At 41.0% G+C, this 21,899-nt stretch overlaps 1 protein-coding gene across 2 annotated transcripts in view; it reads right to left on the minus strand.

The window, feature by feature from the left end:
- Positions 1-21,899, minus strand: part of CHCHD6 (coiled-coil-helix-coiled-coil-helix domain containing 6) — a 110,604-nt gene that overhangs the window by 88,223 nt on the left and 482 nt on the right. For both annotated transcript variants that reach the window (XM_069865725.1, XM_069865724.1), the window contains exons 2-4: positions 21,738-21,870; positions 20,470-20,539; positions 18,777-18,921 (exon numbers count right to left, since the gene is read on the minus strand). In XM_069865725.1, coding sequence (XP_069721826.1) covers positions 18,777-18,921; positions 20,470-20,539; positions 21,738-21,870 — 348 coding nt within the window. The remainder of the gene's footprint in view (positions 1-18,776; positions 18,922-20,469; positions 20,540-21,737; positions 21,871-21,899) is intronic.

A 21,899-nucleotide genomic window follows, 5' to 3' on the forward strand; every position in this document is an offset into this window, starting at 1 on the left:
CTTGTCTGACAGGCATGCTTAGATGCCATTAACTAAGCACTGGACAAAGTAGTTCCTACAGAGTTAAGACAAAGTGCACCAAGAAAACAGGAAGAAGGAGGAGGAAGATAAAAATAACACCCACAAGAACTAGAGACAAGAAGCTAACTTGGTTGTTAAAGGGCTGTCTATTCAGTATCCTCGTTTCACAAAATGAAATGCTTCATTTTCACCTCAAAGGGTAACAGTAGCAATACAAACTGCTTGGAGCCTTCTGAAATGAAAGAGTCTGATGAAAAGAAGCAATTTAAAATTCAATTATAAAAGCTGAAAAATGGGGAAAACAGAAGAGTCGGAATGAAGCACTGACCCTGCAGTCTTAGGACTGCCCTTGATGTCTTTTCAGGCCAGTAAGAACTTGTTACCAAAATATACTTAACTGTCTGCTACCTGTGCTTTTCTTCCAGAAAATGACAACAGTAAAAAAAAAAAAAAAAAATCAAAAACTTTTTTCCACTATTCTCTGCTGCAGCCTATTTTTTTCTAGCATTTTCCTAGCAGTGTGACACAGCACTAGAAGTGGCCTCCTGTTGCCTTCAAGTTGCATCCCTTGCTTTTACAGAGATTATCAAATAGCATCTTTAATTCAGTGGGACAGTAACTATAATGATGGATGTCTAAACAGAAGGATAATAACAGGGGCTTATGACACTATGCACTAAACAATGATCAAAATTAATAAACCGATATTCCTAAACATGAACACATTAGTTCATGGGATGGGATACAATTCTCCTGCAAGGTCCTCTTCTCTTATGTGCAAAACACCAAGAATCTCAAAATGGAGAAGCATCACTTCAGCATGAAAAAAGGCACTAATTTCGAGTGTTTACCAGGTAATAGTCTGTTTTTCCACAAATACAAAGTAATTAGTTCACATTCCCAACGCTTTCAGCTCTTTAGTGGCCCCATTCTGAAAATTTTTCAGGGAATGGTTAACTTTTTCAGCCACATAAAACGTACAGCTAAAAGAAGAACAAACAGAAGAGACAATTTTTGTGGAGCTTCAACCATCTAATTCTGTTTCTTACAAATCATTTGTCAGTTTGATAACTCGGCATATACCAACCCCACAAGCAAAGAATGAAGCACGCAGATACTTAAAGTCACTCACAACTAAAAGCTCGGAAAAGCTTTAAAAGAAACGCAAAGTTAAAAACTTGAAAAGCGTCAAGAATGAAACAACTGGAGGGTTCTGAGGGGTTTTATTTTTGCTTTCTAAAAACACTCCACACTATTCACCTTCAAAGATCTCAGTGAATATCAACACATCATGACAACACTTCTTGAGATAACTACTATTCCATAAAAACTAAAGCACAAGCAAGAAGCAATAATTTGTCTTGATACATGCAGAAAATACAAGACAGGATCATGACTGATAACAGACCCAAACTGCAGGAGAAACCAAGATTTTCATCACTCATGCATTTGCGCAGATTGCTGAAAAGAAAGCAGTCACAATGTACTGATGCTCGCCTGTTAATATCCTTCCAAGATGGCACAATCAGAAAATTATCTCAAAAGATCTAAGTATAATGGAATGAAAGGTTACACACATTTGAGATGAAGGGAAAGAGCTGGAGCAGCAAAAAAGCAATCCCTATTTCATTCTTAAGTCTCTAAGGGACTCAGGAAGCAGCAGTGAACGGTGGAAAGCCATCCACCAAATCCAGGTAACTAATATTGCTTGCAGTGATTAAATCACTCTAGGTGCCAACCTGCCACCTACTACTGTCACCGTGGAAAATTCACTGTAAGCACCGAGAGGATTCAGAAGAAAGGTACAGAAACACTGAAAAAGAACAGGCAAGACAGACAGAAAACAATGCAGATTCACAGCAGCCTTTGCTTTCAGTATTATCTACTGGCTGCAGTGCTTAGCCCATTTCTCAGACATTAGTAAAATGGACCCGTCTCATCATTGTTCCATTTTTCAAGCAGCAAATCAGGAATTAATATTCACGGGTTCTATGACTGACATAATTGCAATTTGAAAAGGGTGATTAATCATCAGCCACACTGGTGGCTGACTTGCCAGGGCTGGGATCCTTTCTCTCCACACCTGCCAACAAACTCCAAGGCAAAAGCATCACATGTGCACACAGAGGCAGGAAGGGCCATTCTCCCTCTTACCCCAACCCCAAGCTTCATGGAGTATGCTATGGGTTTTTGTGTGGAGATCATTCACCCACCCCAGCAGCTCCCCCATGATGCCTCACCTCCCTCACCATACCGTATCTCACTCATGTCAACCAAAAGAATTGAGGCAGAGCTTTATCCTTGTCTCCCCATTTTGCTTTGTACCCTCGCATGAACTAGTTTTTTATTATTTTTTTTTTTAAGAGTGACATTTCATCCAATTTCTACTTGGAAAGTATATTAAAAAAGGTGAGAATACAGCTCTAGAGAGCATCCACAGTCAGATGCAAAAGGTATTTTAACCAACAGTATTTCGAGAAGAGAGAGTTGGAAATTTGTCAGTGGTATTCAAGTTCCCAGAAAGAAGGTTCCGAGACTAAATTAACTGCATGGTGAGTATATAACCTCCTGTAGGAAGCACAATTCTTAATATAACATCCTTTCCCGAGAGAAAGCAAGCCATCAAACTGGCCACCACGTTATGCCAGTCTGCTTATCTGGAAAGTAAATACAACACTATGGTGATGATTACCAAAGAAAATAAGCATGAGATTGATAGAAAGATTTAGAGCTCAGCAAGCTGTGAGGTCTTCAAGTGACACACTTAAGATGATGTCCTTGAGCCAAAGAAAATATACAACGTACTTCTGGGCCAAAGAAATCCTGCTCAAACAGGTGCCACTGCTCCTAGCCAAGTGCAGCAGATATGTAGGGACTGAGGGAGGACGCGTGTTGTAACACAAGCTGTACAGTCCTCCCTTCCTCATTCCTGCCAGTCAGCAACCAGAAATTGCCTTCATGATAACAATACAGGAGAAGAATTCAATGCTTTTGTACATGAAAGAGAGTCATTTCAATCCTAAGCATTAAGTAAGGATGGAAGCTGGAACACAATTAAGTATTGCACATCTTGGTCAGAGTTCCAAACAAAGGTAGCTGGCAGAATGTCTCTGCCAGCAGGAAACACCAATAAATGGCCTCATTTCCATCTATTGTAAAATAATAAACAGACTTTACCTCTCCATACTGTCCTCATTTCTACCAAGCTCCACTCAAGATTTGCTATCTTTTTGACACATGCTCCAGGTGTTCTTCACCCAGAAACCTCAGTGCATCATTGCAAGTTAAATGATCTGTCTACAACGCACTTGTTTAGTTCCACAAAGCTGAGAGAAGCGCAATTATGAACCCCCTCCAGCTTCTTCTTCATTCAGGTTCTGCAAGGTTTTAGTAATCTGTTAAACAATATTTCTCTCCCAAACAGACCTTTGCCTTTCAAGGACACAAGTATCGTATTGCCCATTTGCCCACTGTTTGGAAAGGGCTGACCTTGTCCTCCACTAACAAAATCACTCCTTAACAGACAACAGTGTTGTTAAGAAATAGCAGGTATTTCACTTGAGAGTGTAACTTCTCCCAGCCCAGGAGTAAATACCAGTAACTCAGCTGCATTTCCTCATAATGACTGGCTGGATCAAAGACTTTTACTGGGCTCTTCTGCACTTGGAGAGGGTGTTTAGTGAAAAAAGAGCTGCAAACAAAGCTAGGGGGGTGAAGAACAAAAAAAGGAGGGGGAAGATAAATACAAAGACTCTTTCTTAAACACAATCAGGGCTCCTGGGCTGCTGCCCAGGATCACGGATGCTTCATTTCTCAAATTTCTTCAGAAGAAAAACAAATACTTGCGCTTCCAAATTCTCCTAACACCTGTAAGCTTAATGCCTCAAATCAGCACTTGCTCACATCTTTATCTTCAAGCCCGTATTATGAAATTTTGATAAGCTTTTTGCTTCCCAACGTCTCTCACTTCACATCGATAAGAGCCTCTAATAGAAGATGGAGACCAAAATCCCTGCCTCTTCTTCTACCTTCATTTAGCAATCAGCAACTGCCTAAGTATTGTGAGACCCAAAGCACTGCCGTGTATTACACACTTATCTCTGCAAAACCACCCTGCACAAGTGACAACTTCCAGGCAGAGGGGAGGGGGAATTGTGCAGCTTTGTGATAATTAAAACATAAACGAGTGTCACTGCTGCAGATAATTATGCATTAGCAGTGAAATTACTTAATGGAATGAAATAAACTAAGCCAAATGTTTTGTTTTAAAAGGAATTTAGGGTCTGCAAAAGGTGCCCAACTGACAGCCCAAGGGAGCAAGAATGACAATTCTCCATCGTGCAGAAAAATGATACAACGCTGCAGTGGCCTGGCAGGCTTCCTTCCACCTTCCACCCAGGCAAGGGAGAAGCAGAGGAGAAGCTAAGGAGAATTTCAGCCTCCTGGTCATTCAGGCTCTATGTGATGAACAGCCACACATGGGCCAGTCAGTCACCAAACAGAGAAGTGCAGCTGCTTGGGATTGCTTCCTAAATAAAAATACCAGCTCTCATGGAACAGATTTTCCATAGCCCACCCCTACAAATAAATCCCATTTTTGATCATTGTCAGTACAGGCAAGACTCCTACCAACAACAGAAACAACAGGATAAGCAGGAACATGGCCCCAGACAAAGCCACCTCCTCCCACCAAAGCCACAAGGTCTTCCCAGTCTTCTCCTTTTGCCTCCACAATTGTGCACCTACACACACTCCCACCACTGCTCTCGTCTAGCTGGCTCTCAACAGCGTCCTCCTGCTTGTTAAAACAAGGACTCTCAAGGTCAGTCAGAATTTATAAGGCAGCCATTTCATCTTCCGTGCTGCTCTGGCTACATTCCTTCCTAAAAGCTGCTGAACATTGGAGATTCTGCTGGGTCTGAAAGCCCTGCCAACACCAGGGCCAATTAGGAGTTTCAGGATGATGCATATTAAAGTTATTAGTAGAGGCAGTTATGCAGCCAGGATAAATCTTAACTGAACCTTTAAGTGGGTTTTATAACTCTCGTTTCTCCTTCTTGAAAACAGATGAAAAGATACAAATCTCCTCCCTAAAAACCTGCAGGGATTCCAACCAACCACCAATTTCTCCCTCAAGGGAAGATTCTACCCTCAAAGCAACAATTCCTTTGGTTTAGGGCCAGCTAGATCACCTTTACCTTTTAAACTCCAAATCACTTGAATTTAAGAGCATCGGTAAAAACCGACCAGAGATATTGCATATACACCTAAAACTTCTGTTGAAAGAAACTTCACTGGTTTTCCAGTACAGGCCTTCTTACAGTCTACTAGCCTGACTGCAAATAGTCAGAGGAAAAGGGACACAGATACTATAGCAAACCTTTATAGACCAGCACTTGTAGGTGGTATCTAATTAGAAGGCTAGAATGTGGGTCAAAGCAGTGAATCTTAAAGATGATCTGAGGAACAGCGGCACCAACATCAGTTTTCATTGACAGCATGAGATGTCATTAGGAGAGCATCTGCCACTCTCCTTCCACCACTCCTAAAACCAAATTTGCCCTCAGCAGCAACCACCCCTCCTAGAAGTACTATCAGAAAAAAACAACTAGGTAGCTGAAGACCAAAGAGAAATACACGGCTCCTGAGAATGTACCACATCATGTGTCTGGAAACCTGTACACTGTCTTCACAACCACCTTGTCCTCCTCCTGCAGCCTGAATACACAGCAACTTTGCAAGCTCCTGGTTCCATACATTTAAGCATGAAAGCCAGCCCCGGAGCACATGGTGAGAAAACGAAAGATAGAAGCAAGCTGACTCAATATACATCTCCAATTTGTAAATTACATCAGTACATAGTGGCCTCATCTCCAAATGATGTATTTCTATAGAAAACAATGAACTTCAAAACTGTAAACTCATCCTGAAAAATACGGTAACTCCTGGAGAAGCTGGAGTCAGAGTGAAAACAAATAAGCAAAAAACTAGAGACATTTCATTGGTATGTAAGCAATTTGAGGGCTCAGCAGTTCCCAGTTCACCCCTGGAAAGGAGTCTTCATGGGTGTCCCTTCACTGCCACCTTCAGGAAAAAGAATCTGCTGTTTTTAAAGCAATCTCGACACAGCAGGAAATAAGTATGAACTCCGTGAAGGCATCATCACTAGCATGCAACAGAGATGCACATTAAACATCTACAGTTCCAAAATAAGGGTACTACAGCTAGAATCACACCTTAAAGGGCTGAGTAGGATGGTACAGAGTCTGTAAGATATGCTGTTCATGGATGGTTTACTAGACTCTATTTGGATCATCACATTTTTAAGGCTCACTTGAAAAGCCAACAAACCTCCTTCCTTAAAAATAACTTTTTAAAAAGAAGCAAATCAAAACTGTTTCACTAATAAAAGCGGAAAGTGTTGTAAGAATTCAGAGTAGGTAACGAAATGAAAAAAAAAAATAACGCACGGGTTAAAAATAGAGATTCTAATATAATTTATTTATTTGCACACACGCACGCACAAGCTGCACCTTAAGTCTCTGGACAGTAAATTGACTTATCAGTAGATGACATGAATTATCAAGCAGGAAACTTAGTTCCAAATCAGCCTGCATCATCGGTCTTAAAATAGGCAAATGACTTGCTCAACTGTACAGTGAAGCCTAACCAAGCTCAACAGCAACATCTGCTGGCCAGTGAGCAACAGTATGAAATTAGTCCAGTTACTTGGAATTTTATTATTCATTCTTACAAAGATACAGATTTTTACCGCACATTAAGAATGCCCAATAAGAGATATTTCTTCTGCAGAAAGGAGATGTAACTTCTAAACCTGTGTGCCTATGCTTGCATGTGCACGTAGTCAAAAAAATCTGTCACCTACCGTTACCTGCCCACCAACACACTTGACAGAGAAGTAGTGAAATTAAGAGGGGTTAGAATTCATGTTACTGAGACTGTGCTGGAGAAAATCTCTTCTGTTTAGCCGCTTCAGTCCCATCTGAAGAGCATCCATGGTAACCCTTGAACTGCCTAAGGGAGCAGCCCACACATCCAAGGCCTGAGGCAGTGAAGTATTTATCAACCACACTAGTCCCATATATACAGAGGAGAGTGGCAGTTAAGATCATTAGAGCCCTTTTCCCTCCAGGTGCCTTAACACATTCCTTATTAACCTTAGAAAATAAACCTGCTATGGTAAAAACGACATTATTGGTGCAGGAGCACAGCTAATGGTCCCCACTTTGTTTGGGTACGAACTGATACTCTATCTAGACTACCTCAATGAAAACTCTAACTTTTTACCCCAGATGCATAAAATTCAATGAGCTACTTCTAACCTGTTCTAAAGAAAAGAAAATTCTATGAGCTACTTCTAAATTGTTCTAAAGAAAAGAAAATGCAAGTGGCTGGCAACAGTTTCAAGATTGCATTTAGACCTTCATTACAATCTGGAATGAGGGCAAGGAGACCTGAAAGCTGGCATCCAAACAGCTATCAGATGGGAAAAGGTGTTGATGCATCCTACTTCTGTCACCAGTAAAGGAACCGTGTCAAATTCTTACTTGACCAGGGAACCACCTCTCGTTCCAGGCTGTCACCTAACGGGAAATCACAAGCAAGGAGGCTTTCTTGCAATAGAACTCTATGATAACTTTCAGTAGCGCAAATCTCAAAAATCACACTGCAAAATGCTGACCCTTGAACAGGAAAAGGCACCCTGGCTGGGGGGGGGTGGCAAAATTTTATGTAACAGAAAACTACAGGCTGGACTGACAGTAGTTTTCTTTAAAATTTTAGTTTGCTGTGCAGTTTAAAGCTCTCACACTTTTCCACGTTTTGCACTCGAAACAAAATTCTTTCACCTTGAAAAATTAGAGAAGAGGATTTAAGAAATATGCAAGTTTATTTGCCCTGATATAAGTTTTTGTTGCTGTTGCTTTAGGGTTTTTTCCTTGGTTTTGGGTTTTTTGGGGGTGCTGCTTTGTTTTGTGGTGGGCTTTTGGGGCGGTGTTTGTTGGTTTTTGGGTTTTTTTTAAACATACCTTTACTCCCAATCCCCCCATTTCTACATTTAGCTGTTAAACTAGGAGAGCATATAATATGAAAATACTAAAATGATGAATTGCCCATGTCCTCAGCTGGGAAGAGAACAGCTTTTTTAAGGAACCATTTCTGTACTGGAAGTTTGGAAGCTGCAGAGGGGAGTCACATTTCCAGCTCAGCAGTGCCAATTACAGCTTCAGCAAGATGAATACTGAGACCAAATCTATTCTACTCAGAGGCTGGAAAGAAAGGAAAAGGAGAAAGAAAAGATACAAGCCTATGTGTTTAGAAAAAAGAAGTCTGAAGTCATCTGCCAGACAACCATTTTTTCCATGGCAAAAGCATTAGGCTGAAGATCCAGTGAATATACGTGGCAAGCTCTCAGTCCTAATTGGAAGAGCACTGGTTATTTAACAAATGTATCCTCAATCTAATGTACTATTCAAGTAAGTATTAAACTATGGAGCTTTTTTCTTTTGGACAGTAATTATACATAGCCCTGCTCTATCTGTCTGTTTGATCAATTTTTACTCTTGACTCCTACTGCATCATCCTTCAAGTTTGCCCATTATCACAAAGTCTCCAGGGCTAAAAACGCTCTAAACTCCCAATGTAACATGCAGACAAGAAAAAGCAAGCCAGATAACTCTTTAATTCCCTCCCTCCCTCATAAGTATGCAGGTGTTCTATTTTCATTGCCTAAAAATCAAAGACGGAGTCATCAGCTCATTTCCTTTCCCTTAGTACAGTCCCTTTTAGGAAGCTAATTTCCATCATGTTTTACTCAGTACTCATAAATAATATAGATAATTGCAGATAGTCATAAACAAGCTGAGAAAGTATACATATATAGTACAAAGGAAACAATAAAAATTCTGATGTGCTCCAAAAGTAGAAGGAATTCCTGGCAAATAGCAGCAGTTGGATCCAGGTCATTTTTTCAGCTGATGTAAGGCAATCATAGAGACAAAAAAAAAATACAGGGACAGACTTTAGATAAATCTAAACAGGGGTGCTGGCGACTCGCTTCCTTCTGCGGCATGTATTTCCTACCTCCTCCCCACATGCAATGCCATCACTATTTCTTCCCTCAAAAATTTGCATTAGGAAGGAGGAATATTGCTCATGGAAAGCTAGGTTTAAAACTGCTGAAACTCCAAAATACATAAGCAGCATGCAATTAGGAAGATATTATGCTGACAGTAATAAGAAACTCTGACTCCACCCAGCTGCCCAAGAGTTAACATTATGCCTTTCTCATCAAAACCTCTTCCAAGAGGTTAAGCACACAATAGACTATCTAAAGCACAGCTAGAAAGGCTGCTTGAAATTCCACACATGTGCTTCAGCAATGTATTTCTATTAATGTCCAGTGTGTGTCAGCGTGAAGATAAGGTACCAACATCATGTCCAACCAGCCAGCTAGAGAATGGGACGCTGTGTAAAACATTGTCTGATGCTTAGAATCCCGGAGAACAGTGGCGTTTGCAATCTCACCCGCTATACACGTGCCTGATAACACCACCAACAAGGAGAGGCAGCAGGAACAAACTGTCCTGCGGTTTTGGGGAAGTAAAAAGACAGAGAAAAAGAGGGAGGGAGAGGGAAGCAAACAATAATGAAACTAAGCTTCATGAGCAAATAGAAGCGGTTTGAGGACAGCCAACTGGAGCAGAGGGCATAAACAAATGGGGAAAAGCCTCTCTGAAATTTACTCTTATCAGCTACCTTAACTTTTGTGTAAGGTGAGAAATAAAGAAATAGCATCAGTGCTTGTTTTGATTTCTCCCATCATACCATGCACTCAGCCTCATGTTCTAGTATGATCCAACAAAGTTATTTGTATTGGGAGACTTGTGGAATACACTGTATTTGAGGGCACGTGTTCTTGAACAGGACACTTCTGCTCTGTTGGGCCTGGTATTTGTTATCTGTGTTACCGTGAGCAGCAGCTCTATGGGAAGTCACTAGAAATCCCCATGCTGATCTGTGCTGTGCACTGTTGGGTGTTATCCTACTGATAACGTTCCAGCCTGTGAGGAAAACGTTCTATTAGCTGAACAGCTTGATAATACAGTCTGTAACTTACCTGTCTTGGAAAAAGGTAAACTGTATGCAGATGAAGGGGTGGAATGCAGTGATCCTGACTGGGAGACCACTGTGCATTGAGGAGATGGTGATGTGTAGAACGGTTAACCTGTATGTTGCACATGAACAACATGGCTTTCAGGCCTTTCTTGTGCTGCACAGATTCATCAGCGTTATAGCTGAGAAGCCTGCAGGCACCTGCCCCTCGGTACTGGCCCCCCCTTTTTCTAAAAGAGCAGCAAGATGTTTTCATATGAACATCCTTTATGAACAGAGTTGTTTTCTTGTAAGAATATAATTGCTTAAATGACAAAGGACGAAGAACCACTCCATCTGCACAGCATGGCATGGGAAAATCCATCCATGGTCTGTCCAATGCTGCATGAAATCTGGGCTCCCAGCACCTGAGGGGACGCAAGATTTACTTGCTATCTCTAGTCCTCTTTCTATTCTTCCTTATTATAACAGCTATTTTACTAAGCCATTTGTCAGCCTTTCTTACTGAGACCCAGAAAGAACCTTGCCTCATTTGTCTCACACCACCTAGTACAGAACACTCTGCCCGTCTTGGGTATCTTCCTTACCACGCTTCTGCTGGCAATGAGGATCACATCACGACGTACGTGTTAAGGCTCCAGGAAAAGGTGGCAAAAGGACCAAAGCTAGTTCTTCATGGCATTTAAGGGAATATGACAAAGGCCACGCAGTAGCAGGTCACCTACCTCACATCATCATCATCTTGAGAGAGCGAGAGCAATCAAAGTGTTTCACTCTGCAAACTTATTTCCTAGCTGTTATATTAGCCCTTTACATTTATAATCTTGCTGTCTTTTAAAGTAAGAGTTCCCAGTCAGAAACATCAAGAAAATTTTCAGCAATCAAGGATCATTGACTCAAGATTCAAACACTGCTATTTTTAGCTAGACTACACAGAATATTGGAAAGCTATCACCAAATACTGAGTTAGATACACGTAATACCCCAAATACTCAAAAAACACAGACAAGCAAACTCATAATCCAAAAATAAAGTTTAACCAGGCTAGTGGGAGCTACATTCTTATAAACCTATTGCAACCTATGACAATCTCATACCACATTTGACTAATACTGTCTCATAGGAAAGGAAAGCCTATTGAAACACCCCGACATATTATCAAATCTGTTGCTTACACCCTCAAAATCAGCTGCAAAATTAGAACAGAATTCTACTACTTCATAGTAGTTTGGCAGTGAAAAAAAAAAAATGCAGTGCTACCTTTGCTGGACCATTTATGGAAAAATATCAATATATTACTTTCATATTTCTTGATGAATTGACTATTTTTCAGTTATAGATAGGGGAAAAGGAAAGCTAATCTTATCTTTTTGCATCTTAAATGATGGAATGGCTTTACAGTAACCCTGAATCAGAAAACATTAATCTGGAAGAAGTTCCTGCAGAGAACATAGAATCATAGAATAACCAGGTTGGAAGAGACCCACCGGATCATCAAGTCCAACCATTTCTATCAAACACTAACCCATGCCCCTTAGCACCTCGTCCACCCGTGCCTTAAACCCCTCCAGGGAAGGTGAATCAACCCCCTCCCTGGGCAGCCTCTGCCAGTGCCCAATGACCCTTTCTGCGAACGTGATAGACAAAAAAAAAGTATGAACTATGGATACAGGAGAATTGCAGGCAAGACATAGGAAGTAGGCAGCACCACAGACAACTTTAATTTGTTGCAGCTGTAGGATTTAAGAAGAGGCCAAGCTTGAGATAAGGTCCCTCTGCCCAAGTGACTACAAAAATGAAAAGCTCAAACGACCATCAGAAGCTGAAATCTGCAAAAACTCTCCAAACACAAATTAACCTTTAGAGTCAGGAGATAAAAGAGTAGCTCCAGAAACTGGAAGTTGTTAAAAAAAAAATGACATTAGGTGTCTGACAAATCATGGCAGCAGTAGCAGGGAAAATAAGGAGTACACATGCAGCATCTTACCCTTAGGCAGATAACACCTTTGAATTCCTCAAGAGAAGATGGAGAGAGAAGAGGGGGTTTTTTTGTTTGGTTTGGGCTTTGCTTTCTGGGTTCACTGTGATACATATTCTCCAAAATTGCTTTAGTTAAATTTAGACTGCATTGATGCTCCAGAGCCTAGAAGCTATCAGTTTGCTGGAGATCCTCACCACACCAAGATTAAATTTAATGTAAGCATTTCCGAAGTCCACCATTTAATACTGCAAGATTACTTTCTATAGGGATCCTTTAAATGGTTTGATAAAAAGTATTCTTTCACTGCAGAAATGCACCCACTTCTATAGTAGAAGGCGGCAGCCAAAGAGGAACCCAACTGCAGGGGAAATGCAAGGATGTTCTGGCCAAAGACTATAGCATAACAGACCACTAACTTTAAAGATTCTGCACATCAATACTTTTTCTTCAAAGGCAACACCAGAAAAGTACCTCTTAGCTCAGAGAGCAGGAATGAGAGGGATAGGAAAGAACAAGGTCAGAAGCTACTCAGCCTAGCAATTTAAATGCCCTTATCAATAGCTTGCAACATTTTGCAATAAATCATTAACGCTTAAACCAAAAAACACATCTTTCCATTTGTATTATCACATTTAAAAAGCAATTTTATTCAATTAGTGAAAGCAATCAACAACTGCACTGCAAATTCTAGCCAAAGATGCCACTCCTGCTCACCTGGGCAGAGCTGGGTTGCATGAACTACAGGTATGTACCCAAGCGTTTGACACACAGAACATGAAGGCTCTGCAAACAGCCAGACCATAGGAGTTAGTCTTCCCACAGCTGATGGTATCTACACCACGTGCAGAAATTCGTGTTCTAGTAACTAGTCATTATCTAAAGAAAACATAAAACTAAGCTGAAGGAAAAGGTGGCAATTCCTTTAATAAATGCATGTAGATACTCGTTGCTAATCATGGCAACAGTGATGAAAATCAAACTTGGGAGAAAAATAACAGGACAGGCTTTTTCTTCATTTTGCACTATTATTTAAAACAAGCCTCCGTACTTGGATTCAAATAAATGTTTTCTCTTTCACCCACAAAAAAAACTTCAATCAAGAAACATTTAGGGAAATTAAAGAACCACTAAACACTAAAACCCAAGATTTGCATTAGCGAAGTGTTCACTCAGAGCCAGACTATTTCCTACACAGAGGCTTGCAACTTTAGAAAGAGAAGGATTTTAGGTCAGTGTGCTACATTTTAGCTGTAGAGCAAATCCGACCAACAAAACTGGCACTGTGAGCAGCATCCAAGCCATAAAACAAAGCTCACAGAGACAATACCTTTCGTTACATCAACTCAAATAAATAAGGAGGAAAAGCTAAAAGTTTTGACAAGCGAGGTCTGACTTCAAAACCAGCAGTCTGGCTTCATTGATGGCCCCATGCTGCCACGGTTTCAACAAATGCTGTGCTACTGCTGGACCTCAGCCAGTCACTCCAGATCATCACAATGATATAAGATTACACACAAGAAAAACCCAGTCTAATCTAGAGATGCTTACTTATGGTTAATCAGCCAGGATGAAGCTGATCCCCAGCTTACCACAAAGTAAATTAAAGCCTTAACTAAACTAATTCATGTTGAGCACCATTTCCAAAACCATCTTCAGTACCAGCTCAGCTGCATCTACAGCTGGTGCTGCTCAACAATAGTGGGCAATTCACAGCAGGAAGGGTAAGCACCGATGACTTGAAGCTTCAGTGACCAGAAACCTAAAGAAAACTTCCCATGAATGAGCCAATTGGATCATTCCTCTATCTCTACAGGGCCAAAAAGAAAACACTACTCCACCTGATCAATCCCCTACTACCACCAAAATCCTCCTCCATTGTACCAGTCTAGAAATGGGATGTTTATGCTACTTACAGCAATTTTACCACATTCTTCAAAATGGAGAAGAAAACATATCAGTTGAAGTGTCAGCGAACTGATATACACTAAACCAAGGGCAGAAGCCTCCAAAGTATGCCACAGGCAAAGCCCAAGACTTCAGAATCCTATATTCACAAGACAACACAAATACCAAAACCCACAGCCCTGATCAAAGCAGTCCCAGTCATGCATTCTTCCTTCAACTCTTCCCTCCTGAATCAACAAGAGGAGATGAGAGGCTCTGGAAAGCAAAGAGATTATTTCTGGGCAAGAAGTCATCTGAAAGAATCTGACAGCCTCTGACCAATTACAGTCAGCTACTGACAAACCACAGACAAACCCTAAATCCTTGTACTTCCTGCCATGCTTATATTCCAGGCCACACCAACCACAACAGTGCAATGCTGGGGCCACCAGAAAGCAAAGGTACCATCCAGCAAGGCAGTGAGCAGGGCACGACCAATCCCACTGGGAATAGTAAGCCATTCATCAGCAACACCTGCAGAAACACTTTGCAGCAATTTAGGAATCCTGCATCCAATCTGTTTTCATGTAGCAACCAGTGTCCACTCGTCTTGTCTGGAAAAGCTAATCACGGTGCAAAGTTTGTCCTACCATCATCCCATTTCTGAATTCATTCTTTCAAAGTAGGAAGGAGGACGACGACTTTTGGTCAATAACTCTGACAAAGCCATTATCCTAGGGGTATTAAATGGGGAGATAAGAACTTCAGGGCTTTGCACAAATCATATTAGTTCAATTCTGAAATCCGGGTAATGCTTCTTTTCAAAGTATTAATTTCATTTATTCTATTTGCTCTCCCTCTGTCCTGATAACACAGGCACACATGGCCCCTAAATGAGATCCTCCTATTTTATAAGTTATAATCCTCCCTTTCTAGAGTAGTAATGAGATGTCTTCGCTTAATCGCGTTTATTTCCCCCCCTCCCTCAGCTTCTGCTTTTCTCCATCCCCATTCCACATCGATTTCTTACAAAGGTTTCAGTGAAAACCATCAGGCAGGGAGTCAGCGGCTCCCGGAGGCTCATGATGCATATGCTACACAGCCTCGGGAGATTACAAAAGCCAAAAAGAGAAAAAAGAGCAGCTTTGCTATCAAACTTTTTTCTCCTTCTCATCAACAAAAGAAAAGAAAGCTACAAAGAACTGAGAAGTTGAGGAGAGGTTTTGATTAATTGGAGATGAAAAAGGAAAGATTCCTGGTCTAGGGGAAAGGTGAGACTATTCACAAGACAGTGAAGCAATTAAATAACTTGACTATGACAACTTTGGAAGTTCCTCATGCTAGGAAAAAAAAAGGATTTAAAGATAGCTGCGCTAATTCTTGGATTTTTCATGAGATTTAAGGCATGCTACAAGCCTTAGTTAAACACCCTAGGCCCTGCGTGAAGCACTGCACATATAATCCTTGTTGTATTTAAGTACCCACAGCATATGTAAGTACCCATGAATTATTCAGAAGTCCAGTCAGCATCACGATCCTGTGGTGCTGTACAAACAAACAAAACATTTTCTCTCTAATACAAACTGCTGAGAGTTCTTCTGCAGCAGCTCAGCAGACTATTTCCATTTAAGCCAGTCCCATATGGTTAATCAAAAGCCATATCCACTCAAAGAGGCAAGTGAATGCTGCAGTGTTTCTCCTTACAGACCTGCTTAGCGTCTTAAACTAAAACTTTAAGGAGTTTTACTCAAAATCTAAGGTATCTAGAAGGTAAGTACCTTGTTCAAAGTCATGGAAAAAAAAGGGACCCCAGTACTTAACTCTAAATCCCTCTTGTAACCAATGCACCACTTCAAGGGGAAAAAACGAACAGAACACTCAAATAATAATCAGTTTTAATCTGCACCCTACCCTACACATGATGAAGTGGCCCCAGAAGCTGACAGCAAGCTCCTTATCAACGGTTAGTTGTAGCCCACCATCTCTTCAGCAATGTGCACTGTATAATAAGATATAAGTGCTTCACAGCAATACTGCCAATAAAAGTGAATGAAAATTGTAAAGAATAGATTAAATGACAAGCAACGTTCAGTATAACCAAAATGATATCATTTCAAAATACAGCTATCATATCTGTATTTATGGTCTACAAGTAGTAAGCTCTACAGAACACAACTGTATAAGAGAAAGCTGCTAATCGCCAAGCTATTGAAATGTTAAGGGCCAGGGCAGCTCAAGATCTTACTGCAAATATTTAAAAAATTAAATACAGCAAGCCTTGGATTATACACAGCATGATTTTCAATTTTTACTAAATTAAGTGCTGCTAGAAGCAAATTATTTATTTGTTATTTCTTTCATGGAAACTGCCTCAGTTTTCTCTGGCTTCCTTACTAGTTGCCACAACAACAAAAACCCTGAAAGTTGTTACCTTCTAAAAGTAAGCAGGTCATTTCCAGTCTATTTGCACTTGGACTACCACCAGGTACCTATAGTTCTACTATCATCTACCTGGTAGAGAAGACTGACACAGAAGAGATGAAAGGGCAGCTCACCACCCCATTATTTGCCTCATATGCTAGGGCTAAGAAGCAGAAGAGGGAGCTAGAAACACTCAAGCCCTGTTCCAAGTAAATTAAGAAATAAATACTGGAAGACAAAGGGCAAATATGATTTGAGTCAGATACAGTACAATAAGGTAACCATGCCCAAAAGGAAACTATAGGTGAAATAAATTAAGTCTCATAGGGATCCTAATAATTTAAAAGGCTGGCAAAACCAGGTGCTGCTTATGAAGGCACCAAAATGCTGATAGACAGCAGCTTTGACCTCATCTTTGCAAGGACAGGTTGCACTTTTACATTTTTAAGGATCTTAAATTTATGACTGTTCAAGAGATGTTTAAAAAGCAATGAAATGTAACTGTTTCTCACTCTTGTATGATATTCTGGACTAACGCTCCACAGTCACTGTTTATCTTTTATGGGCTATACAAGGAGAGCCTCATCAGATTTTTGCAGAGCATCAAGTATGCAATATCCCGGTATGTAATACTGCAGGATTAAAAGCTAATTCATACAGCACAACAGATTTTGTATGTTAGAGGTCAGGTCCCAGCTCATTTTAGAGGTGCCTTCTTTACACTCATTCAGGACAGCCGTCTCGGAAACCTACCAACCCAACCACATGTAAATGTTATCGTTGAGTCCAAAAGCACAAATCAATGGATTCATGAAAGAATTTCAGCAAGGACTTAACCACCAAGGTGAAAACACCTCTTGTCAAAGAAGCCTCTATATCCCAGAACAGCAGAAGTTGTGAGGCTACGCGGGTGGGAAATACTGCTATGTATGGGCTCTGGTTTTAGGCTCTCTGCAAGCAGCTGCTACAGCTCACTGCCAGAGATGGGCTATAGCTACAAGGACCTTCTGTCTGAATCAGTACAGTCATTCTTATATAAATGTTACTTAATCAGACCCCCAAAACGTGCCATCATATTTTAACCTCAAAACGTTCCACAACCAAGTCATGTGTCCGGATAAGCCATGGCTGTTGGCGTTCAACATACAGAAAAACATGCTCATAGAAGGACTCTAAATCAAGCTCATGAAACAGATCAGTAGGATGGAAAAATCACAATAAAGACAGTCATTACACAAGCCTGTCATCTCCCTAAACAATCCTTTCAGTACATATCAGGCAAGGAGAATTACCCTTAGTCCAGTTCTCTCAATAAGCTTTCAACATCAGAGTCTAAATGAAGTTCAAGCCCACTGTGCCAAGCACAGTCCCACCTTGCTGTCACACTCCAACATCTCAAACCACTGCAGGGCAGGAAGAAGTGGCAGTTCCAGTAAGGCTCTGCATTGCTTACAGGCAGTACACCACTGTCATGGCACTGTCAGTATTTAAAAGAACACAGTATAAAATCCTATCACGTTAGTATTAAGCATCAATGTCACTAGAGTAGACTGGAGTTGTCATAAGCCTTTTGCTCTACTCAGTCTCACCCAACTATGCTTCTGCCTTTATCAATGTGCTTCTCGGGGCTGGTACGACAATAACCTAATTGGTTACCTCAGCAACACTGGAATGCCTAGCTAATAGTAAAGGCTGCAGCAGTAAGTCCACAAAAATAAGTCTGCCTACTGAGCAAGACAGATTGGTTTGTGAATCAGAGGCACATGCAAAAGTTCATTCTTCCTAATCCCTAGAATTCAAAATTAAGCCTTCTTCAAAATGTTAAAACACTCGATAATTTTATAACAGTTCTTCTAGTACCAGCATCGTATAAGACTCAAATAACAGAAACCATTATTACTGTTTATTCATTTAGCTGTTTACACAATTATACTCAAGAAATATAAGAGCAAAGATTCAGGATGGATCAGGTCAGCAGAGCCTGACCCTGTATACATTGAAACATTCATTTCATACACTTGGTAGTTTAAAGGAGCTCCCTCTACCTCAGACAACAGCCCCATATATACACACCACACTGACCTGCACAGGTAAAGCTGCCCCCAGCAGTCACTACTTATGCCTTTCCCTGCAAGACTGGCCTTAGCATCATCCCATGGTGGTTTGCCAACTACACTATAAGCCAAACGTCAGTGATGAGTTGGGAGGTAATGAACAATCCAGTCTAAATTAAAGTTTCTAAGCTTGTCACACAAATGACATATAATTAATTCCCCTCAAGCAAGGACCTTTTAGCCTGTCCTGCATGGAAACATACTGGAATTTTGCTACTTACCAACTGGGCCGCTCTCTGCCTCTCTTCATTAGCATTGTTCCTTTCCCGCTGAAGGGCAGCATTCAAGGCCTCGTTGGCTGCTTCCCTTTCTCTTTTGGCCAGCCGGAGCAACTCCTCTTGGACCAACGCCTGCTCTCTCTCATACCTGCATGAGCAGCAAAGGCAGAGAGAATGTGATCAGGAGAATTCCAGCAGCAAGGTCATGGATTAGCACAGACTACCCCTACCGACAGCCAAAACACAAATCCATGATGTCTTTGACACAAAGCCTGCTCATAGCCCTTCCATTACCAGCAGGAATTCAAAAGCAAATTTCCTTGCTGCTATGTGTCCCTTGCTTCTTGTCCCTTCTATGTGTACCTCTGAAAACAGTCTGGTACCATCTCTATTTTACTGTTTCAGGAAGTCAAACAGCTAGATATCTCCCCCTTCTCCCAGCTAAGCCAATGCAGTTCCCTCAGTCTCTCTTCTCTCACGCCTCTGGCTTTGCGAGGTCCCACCAAGCAGCAATGTTGCCCTTCACAGCACACTGACCACTCCCTCGATTTGGTGTCATCCACAAACCTTCTCAGAGTGCATTTCAGCCCATCCAGGTTCTGGCTCTGGTTCCACAACCGAGCCACACACACACAAAGCTGCTTCTCCCTTTCTTGTCTTCCCTGCTTATCTTTCCACTGTATTTCTGCCCCTACCTCTCCTTTCCCAGATCAGGTATTTGGGATGCAGTTCAGCAGCTCAGCACTGAAAACTGTCAGCAATTTCAATTCCATACTCCCCAAGGAAGTTAACTGGCTTTCCAGAGACTTCCTTGGTTGCATCTCTGACATTCCAAGGACAGTACAATTGATGCAAGAGGGTTTGGTTTCAACAGGTTTAGCCAGTCAGTTGTAATACTAAAAATAACACCACACACAGAGATGGTATTTCATTGTTAAAAGCAAAAGACCGATCTTTACAGCACCTTTAAGGACACACAGACAGATCAGGCCAGTGGTTTTATAACAGAAAGCTAACAAGTTACTCAGAACTGAAGTTGTCACTGCCTTGCAATGCCGAGAACTACGAGTTGGCTGTAGTTCTGACAGAGAGAAGATGACAGTCGTCTTCTGCCACTTGTTTCTCTCTCTTACCCCATCTTCACAGGCATTGCGGTTTTAATAAATGAAAATAGCTTTGGATGAAAAATTCTTACAGCTCTGTACTGGCTAACAAGCACTATACCCAGTCTAGGAAAAGGAGGAGGAAAGGAATCCGATACATAAGATGGAAGCTGATTATTTTAGGTATAAACTGAATTAAACCCATCACCATACTTGAGATTCCAAAATCCTTACAGGATGTATCAGATATAGACTCCTTCACCTGTCCCACAAAAGGCATCTGTACTCAAGGCTATGCTCTACCAGTCTTGCAATGCATATCACACAAGTTTTCTGTAGTTACCAACTTGTTCTCATTGGTTCTCCCATTTCTCAAAACACCACTCCAATTGCTCACAGCTCCCCTGATTGCTCTTTTTGGCTAAGGGAGGGGTTTCCCTAAAAAAAAAAAAATAGTATTTATGGCCCTTAACTGAACAAAGCTTCAAAGGGGATTCTCAGGCACTAAAATACACACTCAGGCTGAAGCAAAATCTACATATATACACAGACCAAAAGGTGCTAAACTACTGTCTTCAAGAATTTCACCTCACCTCCTGTACAGTTCCTGCTCTGCAGGAGAAGACTTCTGACTAGAGTCACTTGCCGTTGGTGGCTGGATTCCTAGAAAAAAGAAAACCTGTAACAATTATAATACGAAACACAATCTATCGCATCACAAGTTAGTTGAGGAGTATTTCATATGTCTGTGTTAGCTCATCAAGAGAAAAAAGCAACACACCTAGAAAAGTCTCAAGAAAATTTAAATCCAATGGAAAGAGTTTGAATTCATGAAACAAAGAAACACTGACAGTATTGTCTTCACTGAACAAGGCACGTTACAGAAATTTCTAGGTAAGGATGTTAACACCTCAATCCCCTGGTTTATACTGAAATATAAGCATGGGTTTAGTCCTATTTTCCATTTCCTCCCTGTAGCTTCATTAAGTCTTCACATTGATGTCCTATCTTATTTTTTTTCCGGTAATTACAAGGGATCTCACAAGCAGAGATGGAATTATTTGATACAGGCAAGGCCATCCATAAGTCTGAATCCACTTTCAGGACAGATGTAGGCTAACAGCAAACAAATATTTAAAAGCAAAGATATGGTTCCCTAAATCCATGTCAATTTTGTTGCCTTAAATAAACATTAATAAAATGTATCAAAGTATAATTTGAGAACCAAGGGAAAAACAAATAGTTTTCTGACCTGTAAAGAAAGATAAGTTCAGACACCAAATTCACACCATTCACTTGGCAAGCTACGCTTAGTTGCTCTACTCCTTCCTATGAGCTTATTTTCAAAGAACAAAAAGCAGTATTCTCCCCCTCATTTACAACAGACTCCCTGTGCATGGAAAGGAGACAAGTCAACTTGCCAGGAGTGAAATATACCACAAAAATTTTCTGCCCTGCATATTGCACATTCATTTGAAATCCTAAAAACGTTCACAAAGCCATTTGAGTTCACTAAAGTATCTGAGAAGGGTGTTATTCCAAAGACGGAGAAGGAAAGGCTCTAGAAAAACCACTTGTCTTACTTAAGGTCACACAGCAACAGAACTAGAACCTCTGTATTCCAGCTGCCAGGTGACATGGCTACATTTCAGTTAAACATAAAGAGGACGTCACAGGACCATAACATCCAAGGCATTCAATTATGCTGATACCTACACACATTAGTGCTACAGGGTAACCAAAGAGCTCCTCCCACAACAAGGTAGCCTTGAAAAGACGCAGACATGACATAACATCCAGTGGCTGCGCTACCAAGAAGTGTGTCAAAACAGTCAGCAGGCCTGAGAGGCACTGATAGTACCTGTAGGAGGCTTGGGTTTCCCTTCTGCAGCTGGTGAAGATGGAGCCGTGCCATTGGAAGAAAGGGGTGATCTCTCGTGGTCCCTTTTACTTTGAACAGATTCTTTCATTCGGTTCACTAGATCATCAGTGAGCTGTAACATACATAGACAGGAAAGAAATT

Source organism: Phaenicophaeus curvirostris, chromosome 11 (genome assembly GCF_032191515.1).
Source record: "Phaenicophaeus curvirostris isolate KB17595 chromosome 11, BPBGC_Pcur_1.0, whole genome shotgun sequence".
NCBI lineage: Eukaryota > Metazoa > Chordata > Aves > Cuculiformes > Cuculidae > Phaenicophaeus > Phaenicophaeus curvirostris.